This window comes from Prorops nasuta, unplaced genomic scaffold (assembly GCF_024137725.1).
Source record: "Prorops nasuta isolate Cenicafe-Biocafe unplaced genomic scaffold, Cenicafe_Pnas_1.2 PNAS00004, whole genome shotgun sequence".
NCBI classification, from domain to species: Eukaryota; Metazoa; Arthropoda; class Insecta; order Hymenoptera; family Bethylidae; genus Prorops; species Prorops nasuta.
Window position 1 is genome coordinate 1861402 of NW_027116801.1, and position 10395 is coordinate 1871796.

General features: G+C 38.5%; 2 protein-coding genes across 5 annotated transcripts in view; one reads left to right on the plus strand and one right to left on the minus strand.

Annotated features, from left to right (window-relative positions):
• The window catches only part of LOC136772666 (uro-adherence factor A-like), a 30745-nt gene extending 25911 nt beyond the window's left edge, over positions 1–4834 (minus strand). For both annotated transcript variants that reach the window (XM_066725787.1, XM_066725784.1), the window contains exon 1: positions 4507–4834. In XM_066725787.1, the coding sequence (XP_066581884.1) occupies positions 4507–4561 (55 nt within the window). In that variant the 5' untranslated portion in view covers positions 4562–4834. The remainder of the gene's footprint in view (positions 1–4506) is intronic.
• Positions 4835–5222: 388 nt separating this feature from the next.
• On the plus strand, positions 5223–7866 carry LOC136772537 (aladin-like). Of its 3 annotated transcripts, none has more exons than XM_066725580.1 (7): positions 5223–5327; positions 5477–5846; positions 5927–6044; positions 6130–6429; positions 6491–6660; positions 6748–7081; positions 7170–7866. In XM_066725580.1, exons 2-7 carry the CDS (start codon positions 5488–5490, stop codon positions 7470–7472), a joined length of 1584 nt encoding a protein of 527 aa, XP_066581677.1. In that variant the 5' UTR covers positions 5223–5327; positions 5477–5487; the 3' UTR covers positions 7473–7866. The 3 variants fall into 3 exon arrangements, with proteins under 3 accessions (XP_066581677.1, XP_066581678.1, XP_066581679.1); XM_066725581.1 differs by having other exon boundaries at positions 5246–5400; XM_066725582.1 differs by having other exon boundaries at positions 5279–5363.
• The last annotated feature ends 2529 nt before the right edge of the window (positions 7867–10395 follow it).

Below are 10395 nucleotides of genomic sequence, written 5' to 3' on the forward strand. Positions count from 1 at the left end.
TTCATTACTAGTTTGAACAGGTCGCTAAAGAAGCTTATAAAATCTTGGAAACGACAGGTTCTTTATTTACAGTCATATTTACCATATCCCAACACGCAATACACGCATGTTTTCATAACGAGGACGGCCCCAACAACTCGTTTGTCAGTACTTTAGGATTCTGTTTGCGTTTTTTCTAGAAGAATGCGAAGAAAGGTAGACCAAACGATCAATTACACATAAACATTGCAGCAGTGACGAAATTAGGTTTTTCGTCGAGTGTTTTCTTCGATAAATAGCCAGGATTTCAGCATTGAGGAGGACATTGGCTTGAGATACGTTCAATTTTCATTGGGGACGCGATAGAGCGTCGGGGGAGCAGGGGGGGGGGAGGGGATGGATAGTAGGGGAAAGAAAAAGAGAGGGGGAGGGGGTCTCTATCGATTATTCACTGGCCCAATGCGAGTCATAACGTCGCACAGAGAACACTGGAGAAGACACACAAGCTCCCTCGCGAATCTTGAGATGCGACACCCGGGATCTCTGACCCTGCGTGCTATTACTACGGTCTAGCCTGACCAATGACGGGCTTCAAGTGCCGTGAAAAACCAATTAACGTCAAGGTCGTCGAACCGATACGTTCTACATAAGCCGCGAAGCCTTCAATGAACGTCTCGAACGGTCGCTACTTTTTCTTATCGTTAACACTAGTGATTTTTGCAATTCTCAGCAATTAAAACGAAAAATAAAGTCCTTGCTCATTTAGCTCCTACTGACCGTCGAAAGGTCAAACAACATGAAGTGTGCACGGCGCAAGCTATTAAATAAAGCAGTTTAAGCCTGCACGAATCGGTCGGACTATATTAATTTACTCTCAGATGGAAGTTACGCTTTCGTCATAAATAAAGTCAAGAGAGTTGATGGTTTGCATATACAACCACCAGGTGTACATGCAAGCCACTAGGGGTAGAGTACGACGAGGTATGAATTCACTCGATAAAACGCGCTTATGATCTCGAAGCCTTCTAATTCTTTTGATTTATGTGTGGAAAATTTATCGAACTGACGCGATTGATTCATGGGTTCCTGTGACCGTCGTAAATTTTAAGATCTAAATCAAGATTTGATTCAATCAGGGTGAATTTGGAACTTTTATGCATTCATAATTAAGTGGTGCAATATCCGCGATAGTTTTTTCGTTAAGCGATAAAAACAACAAAATTTACTTAATGAATAAATTTTTCACGTATACAATAACAAAAGAATCCGAATAGTTTTATCTTTCTTACCTCGCGAATGATGATTTTTGCAACGACCAGAAATAAAAATATAAATTCAACATTTTTTTTTGTATAGATTTTACCATTTCGAGCAACGACCTAGTCGCGTGTGATGCAATGATACACATCTATAAGCATTTTTATGTAAATTTATAAGATTGACGAAAATAAGCGAATTATTATAACGCTTTCCTCGTAATCTCATCTTCCGTCGGATAGCAAATTGAAGAATAAATCCAGCCTGCGATTGCTAAACTTTATCGGTCGACTGGATAAAGGCAGCGTTGTGTTTCTTTTGATTTATACAAACGAGTATCAGCCTTACGTAATGTCTCGCTGTGCATAATGCAAGAGCGCAACGAAGGAAAAATCGACATTCGTGCAACACTTAATTGCTCCAACGGATGATCCACGTTTATTATCGTACAAAAAAAAATGGTTCGAGAGATAAAAACAACATACCATCACATATCTCTCTCTCGTTAAGAATTTAGAATGAATCTTACACATTGATGACAGTATCTGAAGAAAGGAGCGAGAAAGAAACTACATTTTTTATTTGTTGTTTTTATTCGACAATATCAGATTTTTATGATGCATGGGGGGTTGAGTCGATCGGGAGGCTGTAATGTAGAAAGAGAGGTAATGGTGGGGTAAACAAAATTTACAGAACGTTAGGGATAAGTGGAGAAAAGAGCGAAAGAGTGAAAATTATTATTGCACTTGGTAGCTAACCGTACAACCACTATTCTTACGCTATGCGTAACATTTACCCCCTCAATCTGCATTTTATCGGTTCGTCCTCGAATATTTAATTATTCCGATCGAGCGATTTTTGGCAGGCGCATAGTAACTATTGAAAACATGACGTAACATTCGCTATGCGTGACGTGACGTACCAATAGAGCTCGTTCAGTCAGCTAGGAGTGAAGTTTTATCCAACGCACTGTACGTAACAAAAATCGATAGTATCGACGTTACTGAATTTGCCACGGTAAACGAATAAATCGTTTATCTTGGTAGATATTCGTGCGCGAATTTATCGTTTCTGAGAGGCCGAATTCTCCAAATTTTGATAAATATTGATCTTTCGATAAATATCACTGTTGAATTCAGATTGGGTATTTACCAAACTGATGAGTTTATCGAGAAGTTTACCAATAAGTGGAAAACACCGAAGAAAAAACTTGTTAGGCTTCGGTGGTCCATTCTGTCTTTGTTATTCTTAAAACAAGCGTCAACATTTTTTGTGTATGCCTTGTTCAAGATACACACCAGTACTTGTCTCCGCTCTATACAATCGTTATTATTCTGACTTTCCAGTAATCCTTTTTCAGGAAGGATTGAAAATTAATCCGCAAGTTAGGTTATCCTAACCTATAATTCTTTCGAATCACCAAAAGAATACTGACACAATCGAGCATTTGCCCAATGAGCATTGTTGTCCCCGCAATCATTAATGGCTTTTTGCGCGTTCTCGATTATTGCGGAAACGCGTAGAGGATGCTCATTAAACTCCATTACGTATATAGGTGAACTTCCAAGATCATCAAAACGAAGCTAGCGCCACACGACGCACTACTCGCATCCTAACCTCTCTTTGAGTAAGCAATTCTATGTAATCGGAAAAACCTAAAAAAAAAAAAAAAAGAATCGTTTAATGAAAATATTCTAGTTATTTTTAGTTTCCCGTAGAGAAGAGTGATTGTGTTATTTTTATCTAAAAGAATAGAACCATGTTTGTGAGGTCTACGAGATAACGGACCCTTCACCCCAGTGTCAAAGAGTGTAATGCTTCTCGATCGAGTTTCTGGTGATTCGACACTAGCTGCTAACTCCTTTAACTGCTATCAGGTCTAAGCTTGCGGTGTGCAGCTCGAAGAATGTAATGGAATTTTTATCGACGACGATAGTTACGTGCATGGAGTAATAAAACCGAAAGCGAATCTTACGGGAGGAGAGAAGGTGTTAAGAGCGGTGACATGGAAGCTTCGGATGACGAGCTCGTGTTTTATATATATTGATAGGGCAAAGTTTTCCGAACGCTCTAACCTTTTGCAAGCAGCCGGTCTTGGAACGCCGGTACTTTTTCCCCTCTGCGCTGTTGCCACCTCCCTTCCCCCTCCTCCTCATTGCCCCACAGCACGCTCCACACTCCACCGTTCTGCTGTACCCCTACCGTTAGTACCGACTACGACTACTACTACTTCCACCACTACTATTGTTTCTCCTAGCGGCGATGCTATTCGTTATGAAACGCTAATGCATTTGGCAATTGCGACCTATTACCTAGCTCATTCTAGACCGAGCCTCACCATTGACCGTGAACACAGCAATCAACCAAAAGCCTAATAATTTAGAGAAAAATCTGCTGCATATGCATTTACTATTTTTATCAGAGAAGAATTTTAACGAGGAATCTATGATGATAGGTAGCAGTAACTTTATGCACCTGACTATTGTAGTATTATCAGAAAGAATAGAGGAAGAGTACTCTGCTGATACAATTACAGAAATATGGATAGGTATGAAAGAAAGAAAAGAGAAGGTCGTGGTTAAGTGGGATATTTTCTATTTACGTAAAGAGACATTTAAGAGGGGAAGTCATCGTAACTGGCAATCAAGAAAAAAACGAACGTTGAAGATTGGAGTCAAGGTATCTCAATGCTTTGACACGACATAAGCCAAATGGCAACTTTTGATAGGTTAGGGAGATAGTTTCGAGATAGAAATATAATAATAGATTGACATTAAATGGATAAGCAAAATACGTCGTGAAAACGGGACAGAGATGGTGATGTTACTTGCTATCTAGGTAGACAGGTATGTTACCGAGGAAGTCATGGTGGGTGTTACGGATCGATGTTAGAGGGCGCGTGGCAGATTCGCGAGAGCAACCGTCATTGGATATTTCATCGAACATACGAGAGAGTGCTACTCTACAATCGCTTCATATCTTCTCCTTTAACACTCGTTTGGTCGCATTCGTCTGACAGGACTCTGCTACAATTATTTATTCTGACAGGAATACGACTTTTCGTCCAAGGAGTCCATCGTACATCGGGGAAAGTTCTACGAGTTCGGACAAAGTCGGTCCTCCCTGTATAAACGGGCTTTGAACTATTTCCCAAATTCGATATTACATCATTCGATAACTTTATTCGAATTATCGTCAAGGAATTCTATCGTCGGATTATATTTTGTCTAGCTTCACTAGATTCGACGACATGCAATGGATAATACCCACCACCTATGCTCAGGGTTCTCCATTGAGTTTTCTTTCTGGAACCCTTCTTGCCCATGTCTCGCTGAGACCGGGCTGGTCTTTCTCCCTTCGCTCTTTCGTCGTTTTTCCACCGATCTCCGACGGCCGTCTAGCTAGGACGATAGACTCGCCGGAACCGACGTCATCGCGGTCGACCACTTCGCGCACTATCTTCGAGGCAGCATTTTACCGATCTTCCTCAAATATACGCTTAAGACCTGGACGAAAATGTTCAGTTCCTGCTGATATTCCTGGCGAATAGCTGCACGGTCACAGCAAACAGCACTAGCCAACTTCAAAACGCAATCCGTGCCGCACGAACAGCAACCGCACACTAACCTCCCCACTTCACCCCTTCTCCTCTTATCCCCACCGAACCTACCATGTTCCCCTACCAAGTAATCCCACTTCTCCTCCGTTTGTGCTCTACTCATAATTCTACAATTTTTCCTTCCAATTTCCAAACTTTCCACACCCTTTGGAGGCAGCCCATTTTAATCCATGAATATTGTCACGCTTTTTTATTAGCTTGTTTTAGTGCGTCATTAATTACCTCTCTCTTACCTACTTTAACTTTTCTCTCTTGATTCAAATTATTTGAATTCCTTGCGTCGTCGCAGACGCATGCGCAAAACGATTCTTTCCGAATATTAGTCGTTGTCATGGTAATCGATGTAAACACTGCCGCGCCATCTTATCCGGCTTTACTAAGGTTTTTTTATTGTAGTATGTAAATTTCGGCAAACTTCTCGATATAAGATATATACTACGGGGAAGATCATTTTATCCGGACATTTATATTGGTTAATGTTATTGATATTTTGTTTATTTTCTTTAAGGTTAATTTTAATTTATTCATTGAATCAGGATCATGACGTAAAAACTAACCTTAAACTGTTACCATTCATCAACACTTTAGAAAGCCTGAATGATCCATTTGTTTCTTTTTAAGATTTGACAAAGATGTTGAAGATACCGGATCTAAGAGACTTCCCTGCACCGGTTTTTGATAATGTTGCTAGTGTGGGTGTAATAAATAGTGAAGTACAATACTGTCGATACAAAGACTTAAAAGATGAGCTACAGGAGTTTTTCAAATATGTATATAAATATCCAGAAATTAATATCACTTCAGATATGTTGTCTAGAAATGAATCTGTAAGAACTATTGGGGCTGGAGATTTATTTCTACCTATTCAGGATAGTGCTTATAAAAGAATTATTAGCGCATGGAGAGAGAAAGGTTTTATTGAGGCAGTTTCTGTAGCTGCTGCAGAAAATCCAGAGAATATTACAAAAACCATACACTGGGTAGCAACAAGGTAATGTATTGCCTTATAGGAAGAATATTTCATTGTTTCTCTAAATATTGTTTTAATTTTATATCTATTGATTGTTATAGGCTAAAGTGGATATTAGACGTTGTAGACAGAGGTATATATCAAAGAGATACCTTACCAACTTCTGGTTCAGGATCTGTTGCTGATGTTGTTTTAGTTAGAGACTGGAATGTATCTCTTGTATGAATACTCATTCCTTATCTTCTAAAATCATTCATGATATACGAAATGGATACATATTTTAACATTTACTTTAATTTTTAAGGTTCGATGTCTTTCCTGGCATCCACAATGTAATCGTATTGCTGTAGCTACCAGAGATGATAGGATACGCATATATTCTGAAGGAATTTTAGAGGTGCCAGTGATGAGGCATAGTGCCCAGAAATCAGTGTGCGCTATGAGTTGGAGACCTTATGCTGGTAGAGAGCTGGCAGTAGCCTGTCAGGGTTGTGTCCTATTTTGGACAATTGAATTAGGTGCAGCCAGTAATTCTCTTAGTCATGCAATTTGTTTAAGGCAAAGAAATCATGCACCAGTTACAAGTGTCGTGTGGAATCCAGAAGTAAATTTAACAAAGATGTTATTAATTTAAACTGGGCATTACTAATTTATTCCATTTTTAGGGCACCCTTTTAGTGTCGTGTTCTCCAATGGATTTAAATATGATTGTTTGGAATGTTGCTTCTCAAGAGGGGATTCCTTTAAAGCGAGTTGGCGGCGGTGGTTTGTCATTTATACGTTTTTCTTTGTGCGGAGCTCGACTTTTTGCAGCTACATGCAGAAACGTTTTTAGGTAGTTTATTTTCACTCAATAATTTGACTTTTTATAAAACGTTAGTACTGATCTGAAAATTGCACTATATATATATATTTCCTTCAGGGTGTGGAGTACTAGCTTGTCGGTACCCTGGACAGTTGAACGGTGGACCGTGCCCGTTGGCCGAGTAGCTGCCGCTTGTTTTGGACCAAATTTAACGTTACTATTTGCTTCCACCGAAGAACCAGCAACAATATTTAGTTTACCGCTGCAAGAGACTATTTTCGAAGGTACCAAAACGGGTGTAAGTGACGATGCAAAAATTGCTGTTCCTTTAATAGATATGACAAAAGTCACTTTTTCATCTGCTATAAATGCCGATCGGATCGTTGTGGGTGGAAGAATTATATCTCTTGATTGGGATAATTCTGGAAGATATCTCGCTGTTCTATTTCAGGTAAAACAATTAAACATTTTTAATGTTTAACAAGTCTATTATAATTTTTATTTAGAAACTTATTGAATAAAAACATTATTTGTTTCAGGATAGTCCTGTTGTTGTTTTATTAAAAACTAAAGTTCGAGCTTTATCCACTATTGTAGACGTTAAACCATGTTGCCTTATTCAAGGCTTTTTTGGGGAATCACCAAATGGTATAAACTTTTACCAAAGGCCTAATCCTCACGAGGTTTGCCTTACAATAGCTTGGAGCAGTGGGCGAGTGCAACATTTTCCTATTGTGGAAAGTGAACTTGTGCCTAACGCTACTGGTAACAGCTCAATGATCAATTATTCAGGTTTAATGGCCAATGAAATATGTGATCCTAATCTTACTATGTACGGTTAAAATAGCGATTATAAAGATTAATTTTTTACTTTAACATATTATAGAAAGAATTATTAAGAAATTATTAAGAAAATAATTTTCTAAGTATCTGAAATATAGAATTTACTCTTTATCTTCCTCGAGTGATAAATAGATTCTTAATATAATCTTAAATGTTTATAGATTAGATGAATTATAATTCATTTAGTCAACATTTACTACCTGCAATCAGAAATTTACTTAGTGCTAAATTATTTCTTGATTTAATTCATTTATATCTTTCCTCGATTATTATTAAACTAACACTCTTCTCCGTGCGCGCGCGCCTCTATGTTATTTTTATAAATTTATTATTCAAAATCTATCATAATAATTCTTAATCTTTGTTACATATAACGGCTTATTAAGTTTTATATTTATAGAAAATAATAATAAATGGATTTTATTTATAATGTCTATTGATTATTGCTTCTTGCGCTTATTTCAAATACTCGTTATACGTTTTGAAATTTATCCATTCATTTCCAGTAAAATTTATCTTTAATGGCTATCAGATTATTTGTCACTTGTCTTCTAGCATAACTCAGACTTGTTATAATTTAAAGGGAGAGAGAAAAAGAGAACTACCCAATATTAGACTGCCTGATGGATCGGAGTAAAACACATGAGGCATGTATAACGGTGCTTCTCTCGTATGGTACCTAATTATACGAAGTCACATGCAGAGCGCACGCCTTTCTATTTTTATATAGCTTGACCGAATGCTAAATGCTCACAAATACACGCGTAAACCACAACACACTATGCATTGTTCCTATAAACCAAAGTACAGGAGAGAAGAAAAACATTAACTGGTACAGTAGTTACTCCAAAACTATTGTCTAATTATTTGTACTGCCTGCTTATGATAAATATTTCTATATAAGGTTGAAATAAGCTGTATCGCGTAAAGCTTTCAATGGGTAGTTTTAAAATATTTTCTTAATTTTTTCCTTTTGGATAATGTAATCTGGGAAAGTGATGTATGCACTATAACAATTATCGTGGCAATCGTATGGAGAAGCCCTCGAAAGAATCTTTCTCAAGACACATGTTTCCACCCAAGCATTAGTTTTAAATGGCTATAAAGCTTATAGGATAAAGCTTGAGGCACTTCTCGGGTAGGCACGAAGAGTAAATAAAATATTAAAATTGATCCCGAATGATGTATAAGAAAAAGAAGAAGCTAGGTTAGTTAAGAGACTAGATGAGGGGGGGGGGGGTATCGTTGGGTGAAAGTCCACCCTTCTGAGACAGCAAGAAGCAGAGTGGAGTCACGTTCGAGGGGTAAACAGGGGGGCTGTGGCGAGGTTTTTTAAATCTCTTTTCACTTTATTACATCCGTATGCGTAAGGCGATTGGAATCCTTTTTCCAGTATATTTATTTTAGAGGGTGTTCGAGTACACATGCGGTGACTATGGAAGGAACGAAGTTGACAGGTGCCAGGACAAAAAAGTGGGTGCCCAAGCCAGTGCAGCGTTGTATGTATGTATAATGTAAGCACGCGGAGAGGGCTGGCAAGCCACATGTGCGCCTCTATCACTTATCTGTCCATTATATGACGTATAACCTGACTATAAGATGCACTTGCAACATTACCATCCCGCGACTTCTTCTTCACCCACTCTTACTATACGTTGCAGTGTCATTACACATGTGTGTGCAAAATACAAGGGACCAAAAGGGAGCAATGCAGAACGCACGTGCGCTACTTTTGCTTTCTATGAAAGAAACTGTAAGAGCGCATTGCACTCGCATTTCCTTTCCTTTTTTCCAACCGTCTCTTTTATTTTTCCCTGCCCCCTCAACCGACTCCAAAAATATTCATTAATAAACCGTTCCAAAAATCGATTAATCAATTTCACTTTAACCGACGAATTGTCACTTATTAATAGGTTTCTTCGCTTTAGCTGTAATTTCTATACACTTTTCCGGGTGTCGAGTTATTCGAGAAACTGGAGTTTATTGTCAATTATCACTTTTCGGTTACTTAAAATAATTTTTTGCTTCAAAGATTCATCTGTAACACTAAGTTATTCGAGGATTTGTTTTCATTGGTCTTAGCGATTTCTTAAATTTGCCTTAATGGTGGCTCTAGCCAGAGCTTTTTACATCTGTCAGAAAGGTGTTGAAGGAAGTGGCAGATAGCACGACCCAGTGGTGTTGATACAGAACGGTTTTGAGGTTAAGTCGTAGTAAATGGCGATAAAGTAGAGGGCGTGGTAAAAAGTTGGCAAAATAGACTGCAGTAACGCGAGGGTGGAGAGAGAGAGAGAGAGAGAGAGAGAGAGAGGGAGGGATATAAAACCTCATGTGTACGCGCGCGAAGATACCGCCGTTAATAAGTGACGCGTGTGCGGCAGCTGGCTTTAAATTTTTTGTCCCTTGGCCGATTCTTCAGGCTCGAGCGACGAAAGATCGGCCATCTTGACCATCTCCCTCTCTCTTTCTCTTTTGCTCTCACCCTTATGTCTTTCTCCACTCTGCACTGCTCTGCACTACTCTGCACTCTGCTGAGTCTACAGTTCATTCCCCGTACACAACCAACACTATCAACTACTCGACTTTTCTTAACACATCTGCAGGAGTAATCGAACGGTTTAACTTTAAGGACTAAAATTGCATTTAATCCTAATTGACCTAATTATAAGTGCTAAGAGTTGGTTATAGCCATAGAAATAACTTCTGAAGTTTTCAGCCAGACATAAATAACGACAAATATGTCGTATAAGGATTGCAAACATATGACCTAACCTCAAATATACTTTTATAGCTGCTTTTGCTCCTCACCAAAAAGATCACTTTTTACTATAATTGAAAATGAGAACAAAATCGGTATATACGATAGAGACTGTATTTTGTATTAATGAAAAGTGTCGCTTGATAACATTCGATAACTGTAGA

Bases quoted from the DNA above. Each gene is read 5' to 3' on its own strand.
- LOC136772537 (XM_066725580.1), top strand. From the start codon at position 5,488: ATGTTGAAGATACCGGATCTAAGAGACTTCCCTGCACCGGTTTTTGAT. The intron at 5,847-5,926 runs GTAATGTATTGC...TGATTGTTATAG, and splicing joins ATACACTGGGTAGCAACAAG to GCTAAAGTGGATATTAGACG. The intron at 6,430-6,490 runs GTAAATTTAACA...TTCCATTTTTAG, and splicing joins GTGTCGTGTGGAATCCAGAA to GGCACCCTTTTAGTGTCGTG.